This window comes from Colletotrichum phormii (genome assembly GCF_030913505.1).
Source record: "Colletotrichum phormii strain CBS 102054 chromosome Unknown BDP81scaffold_1, whole genome shotgun sequence".
In the NCBI taxonomy this organism is placed as follows: Eukaryota; Fungi; Ascomycota; class Sordariomycetes; order Glomerellales; family Glomerellaceae; genus Colletotrichum; species Colletotrichum phormii.
The window spans coordinates 3,141,659-3,168,352 of NW_026851443.1; the positions used below are offsets into that span (position 1 = coordinate 3,141,659).

Sequence of the window (26,694 nt, forward strand, 5' to 3'; positions counted from 1 at the left end):
TCATTCGCCGCCCTTTTCCTCAACCCTTGTCTCTCTCACCCCGCGAAATTCCCAAAGTGCCGGACGGTCTGGTTCTGGTTCTTGTGGAATTACACCCACCCCCATTCGCTCACCTGCAAGACATCCAAGGCGCAAGCTGAGCTCTGAGCTGATCAGATAACGCTCTCATTCTATCGGCTCCACCGTCTTCTCTTAGCTTGGCGTACCTAGCTTCGTAGGCAGTGGATCTTGACTTTACTCTCCCAGCTCGTCCAGATACGGGAGGTCGCCAGTCACTACCTCTCCATCTCTCTCACACTCCCTGCCAAGCTCTTCTGCAAACTTATTCGGCACTCGTGCTTGTCACATTACTCTTTTCCGGGCCGAATACCCGAGTACCCCATAGTCCCGATCCGTCACTCCGCTTCGCCAACGCATCATGGAGCCCGGTACCGATCCTGACGCCGGCGCCAACCCGCGGCAGAGGGTGACCAATGCCTGTGAAGCGTGCAGGGCAGCCAAGGTCAAGTGCCAGACCAGCGTGCAGCTGGGAATATGTCGAAGGTTTGTTGTGTGTGGCCACCCTTAAGCCGGGCGGTACTCCCCGAGCTGCCCCGGCGTATAAGTCGTTTCGTCCGTATGCTCACCAGCCGACCAACCAACCCAGATGTCTCGACTTCAAGAGAGAATGCATCTTCCGCACCGGGCCCAGGACCCGTCGTCCACGGCAGTCTAAGCAGTAAGCTCTCTCTCAATCCTCTCCGTTCTCTCTGCCTCCTTTTGGATGATGAATCAACTTCCTACTGGGTTTACCGCCTCACCTACTATACTCACATGTACACTGCACCAGAAATCAGGACACCCCTAGACCACCCCCTCCACCGGGGCCCTCAAAGACATTTAGCATCGACTTTGAGATGCCCCAAGTAGAAGAAGCCGACGACCTTGAAAACCTCGCCGCGCGCCACGACAAGTACTTGGAGGAGTTTCTGCCCCCAGAGTCCGACCTAGAGTCCATAGACATGATGTTCGGCCTCGACGGCGGCTCCCGCAGCGGTCCCCACTCGGCCATCTCGTCCCCACCGTCCTCGGGCCCGTCTGTCTCGGTATCGAGCTTCGGTCTCAAACCGCAGTTCAACCTAGACTCGGCCGAAAAGCTGCTGTCGACCTTCCGCGTCATGCTCAAGCATTTCCCATGCGTGGCACTTCCGCCCGACGCCACAGTCACGTCCTTGTCAAAGACGAAACCGTTCATGCTCCTCGCAATTCTCTCGACGGCGTCTGCTACTAGTGCATTGCAGGGCCACACCCTCTACGATGAAGAGTTCCGCAAGATCCTCGGTCTCAAGTTCGTGGCTGGCGGCGAGCGGACGCTGGAACTCCTCCAAGGCCTGCTCATCTACACAGCATGGTAAGCTTTGCAAAGATTCTCACGCCCCTTTCCTGTTTCTTGAGCGAAACCCCCTTACAAAATTCAGGTATCCCTTTCACCTCCGCCCAAAGAACAAACAAGCCTTCCAATACGTCCGCATGGCGGCCGAGATCCTCCACGATCTCGAGCTGAACCATCCACCTCAAGGCGCAGGCTCACAAGCTGGTTGCGGGGCGGCGTCGTCGTCGTCGTCCTCTGCGCCAGATCAAATGGACGGTATCCGTGCCTACGTGTCCTGCTACTATCTGGTCTCAGCGCACGTACTGCCCTTTCTGCAGTATTTCCGCCGCACGACTCTGACCGATGCTAGATTCGCAATGGCCTGGGCCAAGATGGCGATCCTGGCCCTCGACTACACATCGTGGACGGCCACCTGCTGCGATCTGCTCGAGCAAAACTCTGCGCTTAAGGGAGATCACACTCTCGCGTGGCTCGCTAGGCTGGTTCACATTACCGAGGAATCGGCTGCCATCTCAAAGACGATACCGCAAGGGGAGCAGACGAAGCAGCAGGTTCATTTCATGTTTCTCGGGCTCGAGAGCCAGCTGAGGGAGTGGCAAGGCCGGATACCAAGCAGCCTCGGCGACATCAGTCAGTCTTTCATTCTCTCATCCATCCGACAACTCACACTCCCTTTTATACTAACTCAACCCGTCCCAGACTCCCTCACGCTAGCAAACCTATTCACCGAAATGTTCCTCCTCGCCAGCCCAATCTACACCCTCCGCTCAACAGCAAAAATAGGTGATAGCGACCTCGGCCCTCCCATCCCAGCCCCCCGCCTCGAAAAGTGCCTGACCCTCCTCCGCACCCTCTTCGACTTCATAACCAACCTCCCCGCCGCCGCCTTCGTCGAGCTCAGCTCCATAGACTGGGGCCGCTTCATCCAGACCGTCATCCTCGCCATCCGCCTCTCTTTCCCGATGCCACTCTGCCCGGAGTGGGACCACGCCCGCGCCCGCGAGCAGCTGCAGTTCGACTCGTACCTCGCCCGCCTGTGCGCCAACAGCGAGGCGCTGACGCTGACGCCCGCGACGAAGAGTACCATGGACGTCTTGTCCGCCAGTAAAGTTGTCTTTGCGGTCGTTAAGCGGAAGTATGAAGCTCGCGTCGCCAATATCGAGACGCCGGTGAATAAGCTGCCGCGGACAATTCGCGGGTGTCCGATGTTCGACGGGAGTCTGGATCAGTATTTCCCGATTTGGGACCAGGATCTGAGTAGGGACGGGACGCATGGGCTAGTGACGCCGGCGCCGAATGGTACACCGGTGATGGTGAACGGGCAGCCTGTTTATAATGACCTGTGGGCGACGATGACTATGGACTGGCCTGATGGTATGGCTGGTGCCGCTACACCGGGGTTTGATTTGGGACAGGTCCAGGATCCGACGATGAACCTCGATCCTTCGTTTCAGGGGGCCATGAATCTTGGTCCTTCCCCTAGTGGTAGCGGGTAAAGGTTGTGTGGTCCGCAGCATTCGGCGCTCTGTTTGCTATTAGTGTCTTATTGAGCAGCGACAGCGAATCTTTTGCTTTTAAATTGGCGTTCAGTTCCGGGTCTCTTCTTTTTAAAAGGCGGGCGAGATGTTGGCTTCATCACACAATTGGCATCAAGGCGGGGGCTCATTCAGCATCATCAGCCCGTAGGGTGAGCAGCTTCATCTAGATCCGTTCCTTGGGACAATAGCTGCCCAGAAACATGTGATTTAGACGAAGCCCAGCCATAGTAGAGGATTCCATCCATTTACGGGGAGCAATAGTCTCAGGTAGTCATGGGAGATACTGACTCCGTCATTAATTTCGGAGTACGGGGTGTTACAATCTGGTAGAAGACCACCGTCATTATTGTTTCTAGATTGTCATCGTCACCCCCTTACCTCATTGACACATACATTGTGTAGTACAAGAGAAAGACCAGATGGCTACTGCCTTGGGCCTGCTCATTGCGGAGTATAAAAGGCGCCACGGTAGAAGGCAAGCAGCTGGAAATTAACCAACCCCAGTAGCATGGACAGAATGCCCCTACGTTGTTGATGAGAGCCGGGGGGTGGGGGGGGGGAGGCTTGAGGGCGTTAACCGCAGTGATCAGAGTCAATAAAGTTGAAGAAGATACGAAAAGCTCTCTGCTGGAGAGACAAAGGCTCTGCGTTCGTTCATTTCTCGTTACCCCGCTCGTATTCGTCTCGTACTAATAACGAATATCACGATAGTAACGAAGCAGGAGGGACAAATCTCTCGACTAGGGAGATAAAGCCTTGATGTTTATTTACTTCCCGTTGCCCTGCCCGTATTTTTCTTATGCTTATAACGAATGTTCTCTATAGCATTACGAGTCTAGGTGTAGACTCGAGATATTTGGGGCAAGGCCGGTTAAGGTGGGACAGCATCTCAATCAGTAGTCAATTCAAACAAGGCGAAGGAAAAGCTTTCTGTTAGTAAGGCCCTATTGTTAAGTTTAAAAGACCTATAGCAGCTATAGGTAGCAAACAGCCGACAGAACCAATCATAGGCCTTCGTAAGGGCCACCAAAGCCATGGGGGCCATCTGGGCCACGGTACAATCCAACTCTTCTTCGACATTATATATTTAGACGTGGATTTGAAATATATAAAAGTTAAGAAGGAACGGGACAAAGCTCAAAACTAGTGAGACAAAGGCTCGGTGTTCGTTCACTTTCTATGATCCTGTTCATATTTGTCTCACGCTTACGACGAATAATATGATAATAACACAGTGGGATGTTGCGGCTGGCATTTGTATCTTGGATAATAGAAAGATATAAGAGCATTAAGAACATATACCTACACATGCACACAACCCACCGCAACTCACTCGGCAACAATGACCTGGAGATTGGACAGAAAAAGATCACCGCTTCCAGAACATGTCTGGCAAGAATTGTGGCGAGTAGACTCGGCGTTCAGGCTTAGATAGTCAGTGAGGTTGGTAGTGGTGCTGTTTAGCTGCCTTGCTAAGGGTAATTATACTGGCAGCCTTGCAGTGTGAATCTCTGGCTAGTATCGTCCTTAATAAACGAGCACTGCCTGAAGAACGAGACTGACAAGACAGTTGAAGATGGACTTGGATTATAGTCTACACGTTGATCGCGAGGGTTTGCCATGGAGGTCTCGGCCGTTTTTGTTTTCACGGGGCAATGGTACAAGTATCTAATGAAAGCAGACAAGAACATCAAGCCGTGAGTCGTGACTTAGAACTATATCGAGGTTCCTGTAGTAATATGAGGCCGTTGAGAAACTTGTCTATCCTATTCAGAGAAATTGATACACCACTCGTTACTCAAAACGAAATAGACAGGAACGTGGAGGTTCGACTCGTTTTTCAGAATTCCATCACAAGCTTGATATCATGAAGTAGCTTGCGGGGAACTCTGGATCGTCTTCTCATAGAGGACAATAGATGCAGTATTCATGCAAGTGCCCATTCCGAGAGAGATGTCAAAACTGGCTTCTCAACATCAAAACTGAATTCCCAAATATGTTCATGGCAAATATCCTTTTGCTTCTAAAGGGACTACATCCGCAACTCTGTCATCTCTGTTTCGACTGGCAACCTATCTAAACAATCACATATCATGAGCCCCTGTGTATCAGCCTCCCTTCATCTTCACCTTCCGCATGCCAACTTCTGCTCGAGGTAGGATCTCCAAGCAAGATTGGACTCATCAGCTTAGGGCGTCTGCCGCATCGTCCTGACATCTGACGTTACATTAAAGGGGACTAAGGCCCGCTGACATCTCTCTCTTACCTAGATCTCTCCCTCTCAGCCACTTGATCTGACTACATTCAGTTGATATACCCTTGGCCCTCACCGTAACACGAACACATGGTGACCACGCCAGACAACCACTCACCTTCCCCCTCGAACAGGCCTCGTCAGAATCGAAAACACATCCCCAATCCACCCAGTCCACCCCCTAACATACTCAACTGTATTCATCACCCGAATCCACCTCCATACAAAAGCCTCGCAATCCTTATAATCCTCCGCATACACATCCCAAACCGCAACCTTTCCCTTCTTCTCACCACCCACCATCCCCCCCTCCCCGTCCTCACCTCCCTCCATCAACCCCAAAGCATCAACCTCCGGCCCAACAAGCAGCGCCCTCCCAACAACCCCTTCGTCAGCAACAAGCCTCGTCGCAGCATCAACCACATCCCTCTCCTGCGCCCCGCCCGCCCCGCCCCCAAGCAACGCCGCCTCCGCCGCCCCAGGAAACATCTGGCTGCCGCTCACAAAGTACGGACACACCATATTCATCCGCACCTGGTGCCTCATATACGCCGTCCCGCGCATCGCCCGGAACAAGCCCGTAACGGCGTGCTTCGACATGGTATACGGCGCCTGGCCCGGGAAATGTCCCACGCCGGCAACGGAGCCGACGAGCAACAGACACCTGTCGCGGGCAGAACCAGAACCAGAACCACCGGCGCCACCAGCACCGTTCCCGTTCCGTGGAAGCCAGAAGAGGGCGAGGTGCGTCGTATACGACAACCCCGTAACATTGACGTCGATAATCTTGGTCGACGGCTCCCGCGGCGCGTCAGGGTCCGTCCTCGAAGCCTGCGGCATCTCAAAGCGCCCGTTTGCACCAGGCTCGTTGACGCCCGCGTTGGCCACGACGACGTCAATGACGCCGCTCGGCGAGAGGCGCGCACCCTCTTTGAAGAAGTTTACCTGCGACTCCCAGGAGGTAACGTCGCAGGTGACAAAGTGGTGCGATCCTCCTCCTACTCCACCTCCTCCATCTCCTTTTACTCCTTCGCCTCCCCGTTTCGGATACGCAGCGCGAAGCTCGGCGACAAGTGCCTCGCCCGCGGACGGGTTGATATCACCAACGATAACATTAGCCCCGTGCGAGGCCCACTCCCTCGCAAATGCCGCGCCGAGGCCGAGGGCGCCGCCGGTGATGAGAACGGTCTTGCCGGCGAGGGTGGAGGGGTCGTAGGGCTGCGTTGTGTCGATGGGTGGCGAGAGGTTCGTGACGGGGATGAGGTTGTGGTAACCCTGTGCGACTGTCATGATGGAAACGCGGGAGGATGGAACGGCGCAGGCGCAGGCGCGTGAGAGCGGTGAGCGGCGAGTGAGTGAGGAGAGGGGAGGGTGAGTTACACGCGGCTGTGACCACGCTGTTGTGAGACGTTGTGATTTTTTGTTGAGATGCGGGAGGTTGCAGTAGTCGATGAGCAACGTCCCGGGGTGACTTTTGTGATGAGTGAAGCAGATCAAGTCAAGACAGTAGTAGGTAAGATTTTCAGATGTGTTTGAATTTTTCATGTATGTAGCAGAAAAAGGGGTCATATGAAGAGGCAGTTTTATTAGTATTACACATTCTTAAAGACCAGCCAGGTGTTCAGATTACATATGTCAAATCATCCCTAACAAGCCACGCGATGCGAGGGCTGGAAACGATAGAAAAGAAGTGGACTTGGAACTGAGACTGACGCGGCCAAAGTGCCCCGTCGGGTAAGAATTTGACAGCGCCGCCAGGTCACTCTGTAAGGTATAAGGTAAGCACCGTATACCGTAGCGCGCTGCGGCTGAATTACAAGACCCGAGCCATGTGTCGCCTCGGCTGGCAGGATTCCCGTCCCTGCATCAAGTTGCGCGCGAAAGGTGGGAAAAATAAGGGGCGGAGGAGGGGGGAGGGTGAGGCACAGTTTGTCGTGCAAAGTTGACGACGGATCTTTCATCAAAGGAGGTCTTCGTCTCCGCCCCGGTGACCGGCGCGATGTTCAAGGACCACATTCGGTCGGGCAGAGAAGCAAAACACGGAGCGGGGCGCCGGAGCTTCACTGAAAGGTGCTCTCCCGATCCGTTGGACTAGTGGGGGAACGTTTGAAGAAACTCTTTTGATATGAACAACTTCGAGTCAGGGGAAACAAAATAGCACCTCATGCAACTCTCGCCGGAGCCGCTTGACCTAGACGGGCAGATAGGTACGCGGCGGCAGGGGCCCAGCGGGCGTCGAGCCCGTGTTCGGAGCCTGTATTCGGGCTGAGTATCCTTACTCTGTATCTGTATATCCATAGTTAGTATTCGTAGTCAGCCACTTGCTTAAAGACTGAAGCACCTGCACGTCGACAAGCAGGACGAGGTTTAAAAAGCTAACCCTGGAGATAAAACCCCAGACGCAGTGTGGCATGGGGCTCTGTGGGCTCCGTGCCAGGCTTGTCGCGCACACCCCCTTAACACCAAACCTGCCCCCCTCCACCCCCGCCTAATGTTTCGGTTGTCTCGGGGCCTGCCTATAGTTGCTGCTGCCCGTGAAGTCTCCCAAAAGTGTGTGGTCCAAATTTAGACTCGATGGGAAGGAGAGCGAGGAGGGTGTATGGTTGCGGCGGTTTTCGGATGAGTGCTGTTTGGTGTGCTGCAGCTCGCACGCTTGTTGATGACAGAAAGAAGAAAGAAAACAAGCTTGGGGAAGGCATATTTTTGCTCTCACAGGCACAGATTTTTGTCGTTGGAGAAGACCCTTGCTTTGACCTTCTTCTCACTTACAGAAAACAGACCTAATCCTCGAGATAGCCTGCCTGAGCAAAAAGCAAGACTTTCTGACGGCCAGGCAACCCTGTCTGCCCAAGACCGCGGAAGCCCCCCGAGTGGTTGATTGGCGAGGGGACAGAGATTCCCATAGAGGTCAGATGACCTTGACTTTGAGCGGGCAGAGTTGGCCGCGCCTCTATTACCGTGGCTTCATGGGCACCCGGGAGTGCTTTCAACGCTGGCAGTGGATCGTGGATAGACCAGCTCCTTGGGCCTTTGGAAGCGCGGCGGCCCAGAATCACGGAACAGACGCGCTCCGATTGTCTTGCGCATACCATCGTTCGGAACCTGAAGTGTTCATGTTGGGCTGACCTGTGATCGGGCAGGATCTGTAATGATAATGCAGGCTCTGCTCTGCGCAAACAAATACCGTCCAGCCTGGGCCTGGCGGCGGCTCGGCGCTTCGGCCACCCGAACGCCTGTCTTGTCCAATGTTGAGAGATGTTGTTCGCTTCAGTTCCCAAATACTCCAAACTCTTTCCAACATGCTTGAGAATTAGCTCTTCCGGTCCTTTGCAAGACAACGCAAGCAATAGCATTGGCTTCTAAACGCACCTGCCAAACTTCAGCCAGCCACATTCTGATGTTGGCTCATTTGCTCGTGTATCTCTTACGCTTCGAGTGGGTCTCACCTCGAATCTGATGTTTCAATGGAAAGCCCGGCCGAGATCAGTGGCACGGGAAGGACATGGAACCGGACAAGGGGAGAACAGGTCCCGTAGGATATCAGCGGGTTTCCGTAGGCTTTCCAACGTCGGCAGTCATCTGGGCAAGTTCGTGAGAATCGACAGCGCCAAGCTTTCCCAAGAACCCCGCAGACCCCTCTTGTGAACGGTGGGACAGGCGACTCCATCGTATCGGAAGTCTTCCTGGCAGACACCCTCCCCGTTGGGTGGTCCTGACTCTCCATTCCTTCGTCTTGGGCCGCTTTCAGTCCAGTCGACCCCGCCATCATTCAATCTTAGCGCTTCTGCTTGGTCGAATCCCCCCTCATGAATGTGCTCATACTTCGTCATTGTTCGCAGTGTCTCTCACCTTCAGCATCTAGAGTTTAAAGGCCGGAGAAAAATTCGCTGCTGTGACAACCCTTCTCGTCGTGCTGGTAATTGTGGGTGGCTGCTATTTGTAACCTATCGCATCTCCATATCTCCTCGGCAAATTGAGCTCGACCTGATACAACGGCCATAGAAGGTTACTATCACCTCTGAGAATCCAGTCACTAAAAATGTGACACGTGACGGTCGACTGCGTGCTACGGGAGAACCGAGGCTGCTTCACTCGGCCTTCAAGAGACCCAGGATTAACGAATTTGTATGGAAATTGTGTAGAATTCAGATCGAAGATACAGAGGCAATAGCCAGCGTTCGGTGTCAGTTTGTGAGTACCCCGCTGCGGATAGAGATGCGCCGTTGCGGATCATTCACAAGTGACAGATGTCAGACCGAGCCTCCAAGGCCCAGGCCTGACGGTGTAGCTGGCTTAGCCGGAGCGGGACACATGCCGACAGCATATCGTTGTTGGTCTCGGTAGTGAAGAGAAGTCATGATTGGCAGACCTCCTCACCCTCAACCAGCCGCGACGGCCTGGTGTATGTTCATGAGGTTACGAATTACCGAGTCAAACTGGGGCTTGCTTATGGGTATTTCTCATCCTGTCCATGTCGTCCTAGACAGCACCCAGGCCGCTAATCCAAGTCGGCATAGGGTCGCTCAGAAGACATTAGAATGCGCCGGTGTGCTCTGCCCAGTGCTATGCGAGAAGCAAAGTTTGGACCCATCTCTCCAAACGCTGAGCGCTTGAATTCGTCCCAACATTGCATCTTCCTTGCTAGTTTCAGGATTCTGCATCCGGAAGTGACTGGCCATGGCATCCGTACAGTAGCCCCATGCACGACAAGTGGTACTTTCCAGGGTTGCCGGCCAATGAGACTTTACTTTCTTGAAGTCATCTCTGCTGTGCGTGATTTGACTTTTCAATGGTTGGCTGACGAACAAAGGACGTACTCGGTCGTTCAGGGAACAGAAAGATATCAGAATGGGTGACACATGAGAAAGTGGTTTACCCTGAGTATCGTTTGGACTTGGTACTTATGTGAAGATTCAATGTCGGACCTGACTCCTCGTAAGCTGTCGACGCACCTCGCACTTCTGTTGACAGCTTAGGATCTTTCGTCGATGCCGCGTTGATGAGGAATATCAAATTCACTCTGTTGAAGCGATGAAGGTTAGTTGCAGAGAGACAGGTCAAAACCCACGGCGCTTGAACTTTAAGTTCAGAGAGAAAAGCACAAAAGGCGAACTCATGCAAGGCTGGAGTTCCTCGAACGTTCCCTGCGCATGGTCAACCGCGAAGTCTGTTCTTTTGTGTAACCCCAGCGCGACAAAACAGTACACAAGATGAGCCTCAAGGAGGTGAACTGTCGAAGATTCGCCCGCTCTACGCAGGTGGCTTCAGAGATAAGAGGTGAATCGACAGCCTTTGGAAATAGATGGTTTACAAGAGCAACTACGCTCCTGGTAAGCTTGTGATTGTCGTTTGCGTTCGTATCTGTAATTGCACTGGGCCATGGAGAAGAATAGTCAGTACGTCTTGAGAGCTCGCGCTCTTCTCTTGGGTCTTTGGCTACCACTAACCAGTACTCAAATTGACGAGTAGCTAATTGCCCGAAGAAAGCATGGGTGCCCTTTGTTGCTTCGATACAACCTAAGAATTGCTGGTGTGCATTTCGAGGCCCTCCGGGAGTAGGGAACGAAGTGTAGAGCGGCATATGCTGAAGAGTGCAGGGGAAAGCTCGGCAAAGATAGCATGGATCCCTTTCCAAAGATAAATGCGGTACCTGAGCTTTTGGAAGGTTGATTCGTTTGTGACACACAGTTCTATTCCCAGCCTCGTATCTCTGACCTGCTGGTCCTTCTGGTATTGCTGTATTCAGAGCGTTCGCTAATTTTGTGAAAGGGCGAAAGCGAGGTGGCTCTCGGATTTTTTCTGGCTAAAACCTGTCATTCCATCCAACTAATTGTACTCTCTGTCGGGGTAGGATGGTCCTTCAAGTTGTTGATGCGATGGTGAGCGGATGAGGGGCCAAACCAGATGTCAGCAAAGAGCATTACATCGCAGACGTGATGACCGGACCGCGGTAAGACGTTAACTCAGACACCAAACGTGACTATGTAGAGTGTTTTAGACATATCGCGGAATCTGTCTAAGAAAGAGAGTGTGAAGGCAAGGCTCTGCAATGTGATAAAGTCCTTATACAATACCGATAAATACCTTACAGGCGTCCGGGGGAACCCGGAGAAAGACGCTGTTAGGAAGCTGTGGTTTTGAATACGCCAAGACGAAGTTCTAGAGATCAAGTGAGGGAGGAACTCTCGTAGAGTCTTGAGTGTTGCAGTGTCTACCTCGCGCGGCAGTTGAAACAGCTTATATCCGTGAGGTTGATGGCTGGTGTCATGGGAAAGAGAGCAGCGCGAGGCTTCGAGTTGCAACTTGAGTATTTTGATAAGATGGAAACATTGCCCGCTTCCGACATTTGTGAGAATATTTGATGAAGGTGGTGAAGTCGATAGAGTGTGCCGGTAGCACGCCAAACTGACACAACGACCTGACGAGCTGGCCATACCCGCCTGTCCGCGAGCAAGCAACCGCTGGAGGAGGGCAACAAGTGTTGTAGCAATGCCACAAGTTCGTTGCTTCAAGATATTGGTAGTAGTCCCTGCTCTGATTCAGCCTTCCTTGTGAGGGCGAAACAAACAAACAATGGTAAGAGCAGTCGGGAAGCCTCCAGCGTTGGCCAGAGAGAGTTTTCTCTTCACAACAGCTCACCCCAGAGTGTAATCCCCCGGACTGACCGCATACGAATAAGCGCGGACCGGAGAGCGGCTTCGATATCGAGCGAGCGAGCTAGGGAGCGAGAAGCTAGGGCTGCATTGGGCAAGGAAGGTCCTGTCGTGCAAATCGTCTTTGGCGACCCAGCGCAGAGGGGATTATCCGTCTGTCAACGTCTAGCAAGAGTAGGAGAGCTTGTGAACCCACCAAATTGACCCAGAGTGATGCGAGGGGGTCTGAGTACGCACGCGTGCACCTTGCGCCTTGCACCCGCTTGAGGTCTCTCCGCCTTCAGGTGCAAGATGTGCCCGTACAAGCCTGCAGGTCATCGGCTGGCTGAGAGCATGTGCTTGCGAGGCGAGGAGCTCTTTGAATTTCTTCGGATTTTGGACTGTATCAGCGGCGAGCAGAGTTGCAGAACAACAAGGGTTTGAAGATGCCCAATGAAAGGCGCACTGCCATTCCAGGGAAGAGCCATGTTTGATAAGTCGGCGGGGTCGAGACTGGACGAGTTGGGTCGGGGCAAAGACCGATCCATTGGTTTCTGTCCGGCATAGCCAGAGGCAACCCCCGGGCCGGAGGGGTTTGGAAAAAGAGTGGCGTCGTGTTGAGAGCCGGAAAATCGGAGCTTGCTCGGGCAATCCAATGGGCAGCCGTAGTCTTGCTCTAGCGTCAGCGTGGGAGGCTGGCCATGGTCGGCGTGAGTGACTAGGTACGAGAACCGGTCAGTCAGCAGTGCCGGGGGACTCTGTCAAAGTAAACGCAGCAATCTAAAGCAAAGAAAGTGTCCAAGAAGGAGGGAAATGATGCCACAACTCTCAGGGCCGATCTGCAGGTTGAGAAAAGTAAGGGATACGCTGTGCTGTGCTTGACGTGGATTCAGGGCCCAAAGCCGTCATACCTTCTCGAAACCGCTCCATCTGTAGCTTGCCAGTTCCCTTGCTAGACGGTGTCAGGCGTATTGCTTTGCAGTCCAAATAGGTTTCTCCGTCTTCGAGTGTGATGGATAGAGACACGCTTCCCAAGCCCCTTTCAACTTTGGCGGGCTCCGAAGCCACCCCCACACTCAAGAGACAACCTGGCAGCCTTGATGACAAGTCGGCCAGCATCGCGATTGATAGGTGGCATCCACTCGTTCAACCTCCCGGCTGGGCTGCTATCACGTCTGCTCTGGCCGTAGCAGAACCTCGAGGTGCCAAAGTCTCGACTGCATATCATACCCGTAACCAAAGAGTGCGCCCATGTAGATACTTGCCTGCAGGTATATGTGTGGTCTGCTAAAGGCTTTCGGGGGGTCTCACCGCAGAAGTTTGATTATCTGCATTTGGCGGCACCAGCAGGCTTGCGCCTCGGCGCATGCAGAATGTGATTGTGTGAGGCGGGAACGGGTGAAGGACGTTTTGACTGCCGGCAGGATGGCTGGTGATGTCTAGACGCGGCACAGACTCAACTACCCAGAACTCAAATTATACAACGTTGTCGGGTCAGAGCAGGAAAAATATCCATAGGTGAGAGGGCAATCCGAATATCGTCGGCGTCTCCAAGGATCTTGGCAGTCGAGCCCCAAGGACCATGAGCGACAAAGTGCATGTATCCTCCAGCCGTGACCAGACACGGCCTACGGGTACCTAGCTAGCAGCTCCCCCCAACCAAGGTTCCGATATGGAGAGTATTTTGCACTTCCTGACGGCGGACGCACGATGACGGTCCATGATGCAGCGGTGCAGTTGACAAGAGCAAGGGGTTTCATCGAAAAGAAGCGTACGGAGAGGTGACAGGGCTGGCGTCGACACCATCTTTTGTCTGCGTCGTAGAAAGTTGTTGGCCTTGTCCGCAGGTTGACACTTGGAGGGGGAACTTGGAAGCCGTCGGAGGAGTGAGATAGAGCCCTACAGAAACGAAATGAATACCCCGTGTGGGCAGCAGCCCATGTCCAGGTCCTGGGTCACGCTATCGCAGCTCTGCACGGGCATAAGGGTCTGGTCGGGTCCCTTGCTTCGCGGATGCGGATGCGGTGTTCCTTGCCCCATGCTGCTGGGCTGGTGGATAAGCACACGAGGTATCCGTAGGTACTTGGAGACGGAATTGTTGTCGAGAATGGTGGGTGCTGCTACGTACGAGTACCGGGTCCGGTCTGGTAAGGCAAGATGAGTGGGTTGGTAGGCTAACGTTCTATGCAGCTTGGTTTGGTTTCCGCCAACTGACCGGCGTGATGGGCACATGGCCTCATCTGGTCTGTGGTCTCGCGTGGTAGATCAGGGCCGACAGATTTGTTGGAGCCAAGGTGGTGCCGTGGGTGCCTGTCTGTGACTCTGTCCAACACTCGGCGGGCGAAGGCGCACAGGAGAGGCAGAACAATGAGGTATTCGTAGTCCCGCAAAAGTCGATGTCAGAGGCGCGAGGCGCGAGGTGCAGAGTGCGCGCAGCACATGCTGTGAAGGTATCCCACCCGACACTTGATGCCGTCTTCCCGAGCGGTTGCAAAGGCGCATCGAGGGCGAGGCACACACTTGTCTAGCTTCATGCAATGACCCCGTTCCCAATCCTCCCAAGTTTCAGCGGCGGCAGCTTACGATGCATGCCGGGCTGCTGCGGCGGACTCGAGAGGTTTCTTCATCCTTTGGCTTGGTTCTTCAGGGACAATACTGGTGATGCGTGCGCCGGCATCCACATGGTAGCGAGATGCATCGAGCATCCTCAAAGCATCAGTATTCGTGCAATTAGAACATGGGCAAAAGGGGTGGAGGGGATGCCGCTGATCGAATTTACCTTACGTGCTTATCTTCCACACGTGCATCCACAGCTGCTCCTCCAACTATTGCTTGACGCAAACAGCAAAAAGCAAAAGCTCAAAAAAAAAATTTAAAAAAAAAAAAAGATGACAAAAATAAAGCTTACCGAGAAAAAGACGAAGAAGTCAGTCGAGGTATCTGTAAGGCGAGGTACATTGCTCAGGGCTTGGATATGCGTGAAGGGAGGAGGATGCAGTTACCACTTGCACGAGGCACATGTGGACAGTGTTGCAGATATGGCTCCCGTACAGTGCAATGATGCCTGGCTCGTCCAATGCCTTCCTTCCATTTCGGTCCCATTAAGGAATCGGCCAAGGTACGGGCATTTAGCTCCCTGTTGCTGATGGCAGGTGCTTCAGGGAGGGAAGGAAGGTGAATCTGCAATCTGCGTTGTTCCTTCTTTTCCTGTTTCGAAAAGGCCGACTCCACCCTGTCGTTGCTGCCTCCCACGTCGAACTCAGATTGGCGAGGGCAGGAAAGTACCATGCAGTGATGTAGTGCTGGCAGGTACGAATACTCGCAGGGCAAGAGCACCTCAACACACAGAAGGTAGGTACTTATTCGTGAGTACGGAGTATGGGGGCAGGAAGGACATTCAAATCTCAAGGAAAGTGCGACGACGGTGCATCATTTTTGCTGGCCAATTCATTCCCAATTTCGTAGGTACCTACCTAATTACCAAGGTAGGTCTTCCATTGCCCACAGTGTCTGGATATTTCCGTCCCAGTCATCTCCTTCACCTTACTGATGCTCCCGTCCTCGCCCAACCGAACCGCTTGACCGAGAAATCTGTACAGATTCTGTTGCTCCTCCCCTCCGTCACCCAGATACCGTTGGAGTCACCAGCAACCCCACATCGACATTTCGTATCTCTCCTTCTCTTTCCACTTCACCAGATTCCCATTCTCATTCCTTCTTCCGCCCCTCGACGTTTCCTCTGGCATATGTAGGTAGGCATATGTCGCGCTCGTACTCCCTACAACTACCTTCACACCTCGTACAAAGACAAAAAAAACCGGGCAGACACCTTCGGCCCGCACGGTTCTTACACACGCTCTTCCAGTTTACGCGCACTTTACACGCACACACGCACAGACAATAGCACACGCGCAGCCCTTCTACGGTTCTACTCCCGTACCCCAAAAGACACAGACGGACAGACTGGCAAGACAAGAGGCAGACGACAGCCCACGCCGATATCCAAAAGAGAGACACCACCGTCCACCACACGCGCCTCCTGGCAAGCACCAGCCCTCAAACGGTGCCAACGATCGCCGAAAGTCTACAAGACCCCTGAGCCCGGTCGCACTGCTACCACCACCTTGGACCAATCCGCACCCTCTCCTGACGCCGTTATCCCCTCTAAAGCCTGTGCCACCAAGAAAACCGGCCTAACAGGAAGACGTACCGGCAGGGGCCTCCCTTCTCTTGTCTCTCGCTCGCTCGCCCGCCCGTCCGCTAGCCTGCATCCCGCCCTCCAGGTTAATTCCGTCGCCCACCACCTCCACGGTCCACCTCACGCAAAAGTTGGATCCCCTCGACCTCGACCTCGACCTCGAGCGAGAACCACCGTCACCACCGCTTGCCTACCCTACCATACCATTACCACGACCGCGACCTGCCTCTGCTGCTACGGCGATCAAAGACATACCTCCACGAGCAAGCAACCCTTACAACCCTCATTACCTACGCATACCTACCACAGGACAGCCTACACGTATCTCCTCCGCACTCTCCTATTCCCGCTTCTCATCTGCGGCTTGCTCCCCACGACTCCCACAACTCTCAGTCTCTTTGGAACGACACTGGCGCACTTCATCCCACCCATACCAACTTCACTCGCTGCACACACCCCCGACAGAGCGCCACGGCAAGAGCACAGACGCACAAGCCGTCGACGCAATTCGCCAAATGCTCTCGATATCAAACATTTTTCTGTAAAGGAACAGCGTCGAGCCGGTCGTTCATAGGGTCCTCTGGGTGAGGCAGAGATAACGCAATCGCTGTCTATCTGTACGAATACTGCATTCTCGACAACGACGACTGCGACAGGCTAGTCACTTACACAGAACCTTCGTCAGGGTGGTTGCACCTCCCCACCAGGCAAAGTAGACAAAAAGTATACTTCCAGATTGTGCCTTAGCATTGCCTTGGCCCACACCAAACGCTTTCCCACCTTACGCGATCGGCTTCTGATTGGTACGATACGTCCCTCCCGAGTGCTCCAGCGGCGGCGCAATTAGACCTCCACAGCACGAGCATCCCTTGTCCATCCCTTCCACTCCCACTTTTCCACTCCCACTTTCTCGAGTCCAGAAGTCCAAACGCGACTGGAGTGGTGGACTGGACTGGACCACAATCCAAAAGAGCTCGAACGAGGGCCACCACTTTGAGAGGAACCACCGTCGACGCCCCTAGGCCCAACAGCCACCGCGACCGACCGAGTCTGCTTTCACACACCCTCTCAGCGCCGCAGCTGCAGCCTTTCCGCTTCACTGGCTTTTCGATACTAGCCGGGTACTTCACGTCTGTACTTCCTTCGTACGGAAACACCACTTCTCATCTCCCTCCACGTCGCCAGATTCCCATCATCAAGCGAACTCCCTGGGTTCCCTTAGGTACAGACCCAACAGACTTTGGCTACAAGCCACTTTTTCTCGATACTTTGCGCCGCCAAACCCCACGATAAACCGACGACATTGACGCCGTCCTGCAGCATCTTTCCGCACTTCCGCCCGCTTTTTAACCACCCCCCTCTTCTCTCGCCCAGGCTTAGCACTTTCGCGCGCAGGCTCACAAACAAAATTGTGCCCCCAGCTTCTTCTGTCCTGCCGACCAGGACCCAAGCAGTCCAAGTCCAGAGGGACCCCCCGTCACGGTAGTCGTGCTGTCGAGTTTGGCTTAGTCGTTTTCCGACTCTAATCATTGAGTCAACCCACCCGTGTATGTAGTCCTATTGGATACCTGTCACCATCAAGCTTCGAGGGCCCCCGGCAAGTCGACTTACTCTAGCCTGTCATCTGCTGCGCGTGCCTACCGCTCGCCGGTACCCAAGTCTCAGTCACCTCGTCCCAGTTTCCCAGAAGCTACAGATACCCGACTGTCGAACGCAACCAGCCCAGCATTTACACACTGCTCCCCGAGTCCCCCCCCCCCCATGCTCTTGGAGCGAAGCAGGCCAGCCAGGAGCCCGTCCCTTCCCTCCTCCATACCCGCTGTCCTGACGCACCGCACCGCGCCACACTCAACCCAACTCAACTCAACCCATCAAGGCGCGCACACCATTCCTCCTGGCCATCTCTCTCACTTTAACCACTTCATACTTCGCCCACCACACACACACACACACACACACACACACACACACACACACACACACACACTTCCCACCATCACACCTTGCCTTTGCATCCATTTCTCTGCCATTAGTGCCACTACTCCCTCCCGGTACCTTTATACCCTGCTCAATTTCTCTCCTCCTCCCCGAACTTTAAGGCACGATACATAACCTTGCGACAACTCCTCGCGCACGCTCCATCTTCTTCCCCCCCCCTTCTCCCAAAACCTGTCCAACCCCCCCAACTTTTCGACATCGCCCTCTGCAACATTCTTTCGTCGCCCTGTATCCTCCCGTCGCGCATTCGAAAATCGACATCAACACCCGATAATTTCACCGCGTCTTGGCCCATTTTCCCGCATTCTTGTTCACACGCGCTTCCAACAGTTCCCACCTGAGCAGCGCGACTGTGGCAATCCTCCCTCTCCTTGTCGCACTTCCGAGGCAATCCAAGGCACCACGCGCGAGCGCATGCACCGCAACACCGGCGGATGACAGGCGAGCAAAGGTGAACCAGGCGCATCTACAGTCTCATCAGCCGCACTCGACCTTCTGGGATGACATCGAGTCGCGACAACCCTCCTACATCAACAACGACAAATATCAACCAACTAAACAATTATTGCCATGGCTGCGCCGGCTTTTCTACAACAATCGCAACCCTTCAGGTCCTCAAACACCCAAGCCCCGTTCCTCTCGTCCGTCAACCCCTTTGAGCGCGATGCGGCTATGCCTGTCGGAACGCCATACGCCAACCCGTCCTCGGTGGCCGCCTCTGTCCTGATTCGTCGCCTCCCGCTGAACACCTCGGAGGAATCACTTCGACTCATGGTGGTTTGGTCCAAAGAGCTTGTCGATGTCGAGGTGCTTCCCGTAGATCAATCAGAAGACAAGGGATTCCGATCGGCCATCTTGAAGTTCCGGACCACGAATGGGGCAATCGAAACAAAGAACATGCTTAATGGGAAATCCAACATTTCCAACGACGCAAATATGATTGTCGAGATTCTCGGAGGTAGCCCAACGACGTCGAGAAGATACGCCGAAGCCCCAGGAACCGGATCGTCGAGTACTGCATCCTCCGCAGCGTCTTCAGCCCCATCCTCGCGACAGCCATCACGATTCAACGGCGCATTCCAATCTCTCGAGAAGATCTCGCCGCCTATGAATGGCATATACGGCTCCAGCGAATTGCCCAACCCAGAGTCCAGCGCGCACTATCAGAACCTGTTCTCGCCACAGTCTCCCATCGGAAATCACCTCACCGAACGGACTCGCATTTCTGGAAAATCGTTGATTAACAATGATGCCGCCGATGATGACGAGACCGGCGAGCTATTGAAGGATCCAGTCGCCTACGCGGAAAACGGAGCTACAGCTCAGAGAAGAGCCACCGCCCCACAGCTACCCATATCGCGTTTGGCGAGCCTGTCCCTCAATACCACCAGTACATCACCCAGCCCATCCTCGCTCCCGCAGTACGGTCAACAAGGCATGTCAGCGATGTCGGCTCACCCAGTCATGTCACCCACTGTGATGGGCGGGGGCCCACATACTGTACCCTTCCACATGGGAACCGGTCCTTACGGCCGTCATAACTTTCCGCCGGTCAACCCTGCCGACCAGAACCCGCCTTGCAATACCCTCTACGTGGGCAACCTCCCCATCGATACGTCTGAGGAGGAATTGAAGGCCATGTTCTCCAAGCAACGGGGTTACAAGAGGCTTTGCTTCCGCACCAAGCAGAACGGGCCCATGTGCTTCGTGGAGTTTGAGGATGTTTCCTTTGCTACGAAGGCTCTCCATGAGCTTTACGGCCACCCACTTCACAACAGCGTCAAGGGCGGGATCCGCCTCAGCTTTTCGAAGAACCCCTTGGGAGTCAGGTCGGGTCAGACCCCAGGTCAGTCAACGTCTCCGATGAGTGGCATGATGACAGGTTCCACGAATGGGTTCAAGACTACCAACGGTCCGCCTCCAGGACTTTCGGCGCCACCTGGACTCGGTTCTGGGCGATTCAATAACGGCTCTTCGGGCACTCCACCTTACACCGTTGCTGGCTTCCCAGCAAGCGGCAATAACAACGTGTGGAACGGGTACAACAGCAGTGCCATGACTGCTGGTGGGCCTGGTTCTATGATGAATGGAAACAACTCGAATTATCTGCCACCACACATGCTTGGCAGGTAAGGCATGCAGCTACGTAAGGATCCCCATCTGGCTGCCAGAGGCAGTGTGGCGAGAGTTCTGGCGTTACGGTGTTAAGTGCGGATACGCGGCAATAAGGCAAAGCCAGAAGATACTTGGGCAGCATCAAGGACGGCGCTGTTTAAAGATCTCGGCGCATACGCATTTTCATCGGCATCTGATTTTCCCGGCATCAGTCATTTAACTTGATTTTTCCTCCTTTCCAATCTCGCACGATTCTCACTCGCCCTTTTCCGACGGGCCTGATTTCACTGGTCTGCCACAGCCATCAATGCTGGAGTCGTGTTGGTCACTTCGTTCATGTTCTCATCGGAGTTCAGGAACAAATCATCAGTGGGCGTTCATTCTGATGACTTCGGACACCAGGCTATAGTTCGGTTGAGGCTTTCTTCCGGCCTTGTCTTTCCTTCGTTGACCAATCAATTTCAGTTTGGGTTTCTTTATTTTCATTCAGCATGGCGCGTGGAACGGACATTTACTATGGTAGACGAACTTTGGGGAATCTGGTCTCATGCCCTTCGGACAACAAATACCCAGCGCCGACGACTCAAGGATGGAGTTCTTAGGTTCGGCATTTTCGGTGATGCCTTCGCGAGGCGTCCTGACGATTTGGGGCTACGGGTTCGAGGTTCTCACGAGAGAATGGGATATTTACTGGCACAGCGACTAGCGATTGATGTATGGGAAGGGAACGTTGTATTGAGTCTTGGGAGCATGGCATGAGTTCACCCCAAAAGAGAAAACGCCCAAAAGCACAGAAGAGAGCGCGAATGGATTCGGTTGATCTCGCAGCACCCGCCAACCAAAACAAAAAATACGGCATGGAAGTCCAGAAGAACTCTTTCGTTTGTTTCACTCAACGCATGTACGAGAGATAAAAGGCACGCTTCACCAGAGGGTGGAAGGTGGAGAAGGGAGAGCCATCTGGCAGCGACACTTTCTGGTCACATCAGAAACTTTCGTTGGGTCAGGTCAGGACCATCACTGGATGGATGGTTTGTGGAGGCCAGGCTGCATCGAGCTGTTACGCACAAACTTAACGGATACGCATTATCGGGGTTATCGTTCGGCATCAAGGCGGAAGGGACCTCATCATCACACATCCAAGGGTTTGGTCGGGACACAAATGGGGGTTTAGGAAACTGGGAAGGGTTGTTCCAGTCCAGGTTCTGGTCCTTGAGGGGCATTGTCATGTTTCATTTGATTTCATTTTCTTCTCTGATTTGTTTTCCCCTCCTCCCAGCCCGTTAGTTTTCCATATCCATCCCCCCTTTCCCTTACACTGACTGGGACCGAACTTTGACTTGCACATTGTGGGAGCGAACATACCCCCTTATGGGATTCTCATAGGCCAAAGAAAGGAGTTTTTGATTTGCTGATGATATAACCTGCCCTTCTTGTCTTGCCACTCTCGATTGGCTATTTGAGGATAAAGTGAATGACGATCTTGGGCGACCCGGTGGCCAGGTACATAGGGTCGGTGGGCATGTGGACAATCATGAGCCCCGCTGATTGACAGGCACGAACCACCTCAGGCCCGGTGTCACAGTGTCGGCGGAGACCGGGGTGTCTAGAGCCTTGTGGGGCCATCTGCTTATGGGCGTGTACTCTGTACTTCCGTACACATTAAACTTGTTTCTGTAGAGATATGTCCGCTCTCATGCCTCATAGTTCAATATTCGCGATGGAAGCCAGCGGTGACCTTTCCTCAAAGGAGAGATGCCGAGCTTCGGTGTAAAGGGAACGGACGAAGGCGCCGAGGCGCGAGGCGGGGGAGAAGAAGGATGCGCCACTTTGAACCCCAGTTGATCCACGTGAAGACATCAAAACTTCGGCATAAGGTGGGACCCCAGTCCTTGTTCTCTGCTCATAGGGGAGGGAGGCTGCCGGTACACTATTGCATCTGCGACATTATTTGGATACGGCAGATGCTCTTTATCAAGAGCAACGTGCGGCTTCTTCTACTTGGGAGTTTACCCAACATAACTCCCCTCAGCTGTGGTTTTCGGAGGCAGGACACCGGATGCACGGGAACACTTTTCACCGACACTTTTCTACAACAGTAAAGGTTGTAAATAGTTCCTGGACGGCCATAAGAATCGGGTGAAGTATTCAATTAGCAATGGTTCTCTAGTACATCAAGAGAGAAACCGTCGCCGACCGAAGTGGTTTGCGCATGTGAAGCGTGATGCAGAGGTATAGCCGGATGCCGGAGCTGCCTCCGAGGCGTTTGGCTCAGGCGGGGTTGGGGCCCATACGCCCGAGGAATCGTGCGATTGATCACGACCTCGCATCCCGTAAACCGCCGTTTGAAGACACACAATATGCATCTGTCGTTTCGAGCACTGTGTTACCGGTCAAATTTGCAGTCCCGCGGCAAATTACCTAGTAGCCTGCGCGCGATAAGGTCCAACGTCTCTCCGTGCTGGCAGTAAGGACGTTGGAAAAGGGCTGTAGTGCCCCAACGACATTGCCAGTCCTCGCAACATGGCATTGCGAAAGGGTTGCAGAAGAAGCGTGTCTCGAAAGACCGTTCTGCAGTCGGCAGCCATCCACAAAAAACGGCTTGCGATGATCGTGGCGTCCGAGACAACCCACGTTGAATGAATTTGGGATGAAGGTGGTGATCCAGCATTCTTGAAGGGTGCACCACGCATGTACGTAGTGGTACCATACTTGCTCATTGGATGGAGCTCTACCTCCTGCTGCCAGTCATTGGTTGCCAGGGGCCTGGCTGGTGGTGTGGAGGCTACCATCAACCTGAAGCGTGGGAGTCGCAAGTTGGTGGTGATGGGATGAAAGTGATGGTTGCGCCAGCTGGACTCTGGAAGTCTTGGGCCATCGCCCTGATGGGACTTTATTTACTGTGCCTCGCGGCGCCCGCGCGTATAGGTAAAATCGATGTTTTGAGAGGATTGGATTGTGGGATGCCGGCAATTGCACGACCCGAGGTTCTCAACGTTCTGCAGCCTCTGGCAGAGGTTCTGATGATTACGCGGGACATCGAGATATCGAGAAACGCTTTCCGTGGGGGAAGGAGGTGTGAGGAGGGTGAAATCAGAATCAGAGGTCGAATCGTCATCGAGGGCTTTGCTCCGGATCATGCGACAGCCTTGAAAGTGAAACGCGATGCCTGTACCAGTAAGCAGAGACTGTTCATCGATAAGCAATGCATCTCAGGATGGGGAAAGTGCAAGACGCAACAGCAGGCTGCGTGCGAGTGCATATCTGTGAACGAACCTACAGAACCTGTTATTCTGCGGCACAGACGCCATGGGACGCGGGCGCGCTCGCGCTACCTTGGCCCGTTCTGACGTGTTCTAGGCCCAAATATCCCCGGTGTGGCACGCAAACATTACGGACGAATGAGGGCGTGACAGCGACATTGTCGATTCTTTGTTGTATCGTGTGGTGTGCAGGACGAAGGCCAGTCAGAAGTACAGTGTAGATGCAGAGGAGAAGGGGAAGGTTGGAGAAAGCGTTGTGGAGGATGGGTAGAGGGCACCAACGCCAGGACTAGCGACGGCGCGGCGGTAGGGACGGCTCTTCTCCCTAACGCTCCCGACACGACCCTTTAACTGCTCCGGTCAAAGTGCTAGATGGGCCAAGTATCGTACCAAGGGTCTTGCGGGAGGGTGGCATTCGTGTCATCCAGGTGCAGTGGTGATGGTGGTGACCAGCTGTTAGTCGGGCGAGGACGGACTGTGGCTGGCGGGATAGGCTTCACCGGTGAGGGGCGGCGTCTAGGGACGGGACGGGACCGGTGAGGGCAGGTGAGTGAGATTCGAGGAAGAAGAGGTCGACGTTTGTTTCGTGCACACAAGTTGGACGGTACTGGTGGTAGAGGTTGAGGAGGGGGTAAGCTGGAACCGAGGCCCGGCCGCTAAGGCAGGATGAAGTGGCAGGGGGTAAAGATGTGTAAGAGGCGACGGGAGGGAGGGGGGGAGGGAGGAAACTGTCACGTTGTGATTACCCCGAGGAGCAATCTCTGTCAGTTGTTCGATTTCCGGCGTTGAAGAGTAAATCTGCCATCTGCAAGTTGCTTGAAAGGGGATGTTTGACGAGAAGGCCGCTGAAGAATGGGAAAGAAAAGAGATGATGTTGGCATGGTCGTGTGGACGCTCTCACCCCTAGCGACTTCCAATGTTTGGTTCGCTTAAAAATCCTGGAGGGTGTCGAGGTAGGAGGGAACGCGGAGGTGGCGGCGACCGGTCTGGACTTTCTGCCTAGAGAGGCTGCTTGCCCTCATCTCATCTTGCTTCTGTTCTGGGCGGCGATCAGGAGGGAAGTGACCAACAAGCCCACTACGCGCGCCCATATCTCGGCGATCCGGGCCCGGGACCGATGGGTGGGGCCGATGTGGGCGTAACCTCCACCGGTGCGGGCCCCGACCACCGTCGTGCGACCACCTCTCTGATTGTCACGCCTCAACGGTGTGTTAAACAAGCTTGTAAGCGGGCATGATTTTCGCTGCGGTGTAACCCGATGGTTGGAAGATGTGGGGATGAGGTATTGTCACACCGTGAGATGGTTTTCGGTAAGGTATCTTGGCTTGAGATGGGGCTGAAGCCTGATATGACACGACTTGATCAGCTGGGAGAATTAGGGTGGCACAGCAGATCTCTATAAGGAGACATATTTTGTATGATCCCGGATCATGGGGGTAAGCGGAAAGCATCGGGCTTGGTTTATATCCTGATGGAGGAGAGTTTCGGTCTGAAATATTACGATCGAAAGGAGGTTTCTCTCGTGCACATGACCATGGTTGTTTCATGTGAGATGAGGTATTATACAGGCTTGAGGTGTTCATTCAGAGTATACCAAGGTCCATATCAGAAAAGAAGAAGTCTTGTGAGTGTAGGGTACGGTGTTGCAATAGCAAGAAGCTCGAAACTTCATAGGTCCATGAGCAACATGTTCAAGCTCAAACTCGCAGTTTTCACTTTCAGTAATTCTTATGTGGCGTAGGTAGCGTACAGCGTTCTCTTTGCTCGCTTCACTCCTGAAGCGGACAGTTCCTTGACTGACTAAGGCAATCTACAGCCGTGTAGGTGATGATAAGACTTTCTAAATACCGCACAAGGGGCAAAATTCCGTTCAACTATCTCAATTATATGTCCAATGATAATGTCTCATGTTCACCTAGCCTAAGTAGATTTCAACGGCCAAGACATACGTGAGCCATTCAGATACCTCAGCTCAGAGTTGGAATGTTCTTTACTCGACTATCAAAGTCTTAAAATGCTCATGGCGACTCGTTCACTGGGCAGTGTTTTGCTACTTTGACCTTAGACATAGTTAAACACCAATTTTAAGATGAACTATTGCGCACTTCGACTCGTTTCCATTGCCCTTCCAGACTTGTACTTGATTCATCGCCAAGATTGAACCTGATTTCGTCCATTCACTGGAACTTTAAGAATAGTACGGCTCCTGGGCTCGTGAACTTGCGGACTTGAGACAGTCTGAACTTGGCTGTTAAAACAGAACCGCAACATGCCGAATTATAATGGCTCACATATGCCACTTGCCACTCTTATCACAGGGGCTTTGCCTACTTGTACCATACGATTTTGGGAACCGAGTTTTCATGCGCGCTTTACATCGTTCCCCTTGCTGTCTCAAAGTAAGCATGGGGATTAACGAGCCGAGATCTAGAAGTACACCACTCATGCCTGAAAAATGACAAACGCGATGCCGTAGTAAGACGATCTACATACAATCCTCGAAGGAGACACACGAGATCAAAGTGTGAGAGCAGCGGCATGTCTTGGTCCGCTCTCTGACCAAAATTTACTGCTATCACATACTAAGATTGCCTCCCATCAGCCGGCGAGATTCGCGCAGCCTGGCCATGTCCTCGTCCACTGCTAATGCGTCGGCCGAGTACATGACACTGGCTTCTCCGCGCTGCTCGCGGCGGTCTTTTGCTAACGCGTGTCTTATTATCTCTTCACCCTCGCTCGTGGAGACGGCCAGCAGCCGGGAGTCAGTGCCCAACATACTGGAAACATTGTTTCCCGGTCGATAGTGCTTCTGGACGTTGGCGGTGGTCTCGGCGATGCTGATGAGGTAACCAGTCTCATGTCGTCGTCGAGATGGGACCATCACGTTATGGATAGATAACGTCGTGTACCGCGGTAGCCGTCGTCGTCCTTGGTATGATTCAGGGCGAAATATGCAGGGGGGGGGGGGGGGGGCGTGAGGTGTAACGAGGGAGCATACTCGCGTTCGTCGTCGTTTCTGGTCGACTCTTATTGCATTGGAACTGCGCATAGTGTACTCGGCTTCCCTCGGCAAGGACAAGCTGGAGATTCTGCGCCAAGCAATGTCTGCCGACCAGCAATACAAGATCTTCATCCTTTTCCAGTCAAGCAAGAAGATCAAGTCCGCCATCCAGGAAGGGAGCGCTAAGCCGACCATGGCGAAGCTTACCAGGGCTGAGACCGACGACATCTTCGCATTGATCCTTGCATATTACACGCTCAGTTTCAAGAGGCGACAGTCAGTAAGCGCGCTCAAGTGGCGCATATAGATGGTGAGTTCCTGAT

The 26,694-nt window shown here is 53.6% G+C and overlaps 7 protein-coding genes across 7 annotated transcripts; 3 read left to right on the forward strand and 4 right to left on the reverse strand.

The window, feature by feature from the left end:
- Window positions 1–418: 418 nt before the first annotated feature.
- On the forward strand, window positions 419–2,868 carry BDP81DRAFT_305857 (uncharacterized protein; the record flags this gene model as incomplete). The annotated part of the gene is made up of 5 exons (XM_060583214.1): window positions 419–543; window positions 647–718; window positions 830–1,390; window positions 1,458–2,002; window positions 2,072–2,868. The coding sequence occupies 5 exons, from the start codon at window positions 419–421 to the stop codon at window positions 2,866–2,868; spliced, it is 2,100 nt and encodes a 699-aa protein (XP_060452083.1).
- A 2,410-nt stretch (window positions 2,869–5,278) lies between these two features.
- On the reverse strand, window positions 5,279–6,454 carry BDP81DRAFT_444650 (short chain dehydrogenase; the record flags this gene model as incomplete). Its single annotated transcript, XM_060591863.1, has 1 exon — window positions 5,279–6,454. One exon carries the CDS (start codon window positions 6,452–6,454, stop codon window positions 5,279–5,281), a length of 1,176 nt encoding a protein of 391 aa, XP_060452084.1.
- Window positions 6,455–7,630: 1,176 nt separating this feature from the next.
- On the reverse strand, window positions 7,631–8,610 carry BDP81DRAFT_14277 (uncharacterized protein). The gene has a single exon (XM_060581857.1). The coding sequence runs from the start codon at window positions 8,515–8,517 to the stop codon at window positions 7,945–7,947; it is 573 nt and encodes a 190-aa protein (XP_060452085.1). The 5' UTR covers window positions 8,518–8,610; the 3' UTR covers window positions 7,631–7,944.
- A 1,539-nt stretch (window positions 8,611–10,149) lies between these two features.
- BDP81DRAFT_14290 (uncharacterized protein) lies at window positions 10,150–10,936 on the reverse strand. The gene has a single exon (XM_060581858.1). The coding sequence runs from the start codon at window positions 10,743–10,745 to the stop codon at window positions 10,278–10,280; it is 468 nt and encodes a 155-aa protein (XP_060452086.1). The 5' UTR covers window positions 10,746–10,936; the 3' UTR covers window positions 10,150–10,277.
- BDP81DRAFT_14313 (uncharacterized protein) lies at window positions 10,910–11,755 on the reverse strand. Its single transcript, XM_060581859.1, has one exon. It carries the CDS (start codon window positions 11,596–11,598, stop codon window positions 11,128–11,130), a length of 471 nt encoding a protein of 156 aa, XP_060452087.1. The 5' UTR covers window positions 11,599–11,755; the 3' UTR covers window positions 10,910–11,127.
- A 6,807-nt stretch (window positions 11,756–18,562) lies between these two features.
- Window positions 18,563–20,125, forward strand: BDP81DRAFT_305571 (RNA recognition domain-containing protein; the record flags this gene model as incomplete). Its single annotated transcript, XM_060583188.1, has 1 exon — window positions 18,563–20,125. The coding sequence occupies one exon, from the start codon at window positions 18,563–18,565 to the stop codon at window positions 20,123–20,125; it is 1,563 nt and encodes a 520-aa protein (XP_060452088.1).
- Window positions 20,126–22,681: 2,556 nt separating this feature from the next.
- On the forward strand, window positions 22,682–23,671 carry BDP81DRAFT_14341 (uncharacterized protein). The gene has a single exon (XM_060581860.1). The coding sequence runs from the start codon at window positions 22,831–22,833 to the stop codon at window positions 23,455–23,457; it is 627 nt and encodes a 208-aa protein (XP_060452089.1). The 5' UTR covers window positions 22,682–22,830; the 3' UTR covers window positions 23,458–23,671.
- The last annotated feature ends 3,023 nt before the right edge of the window (window positions 23,672–26,694 follow it).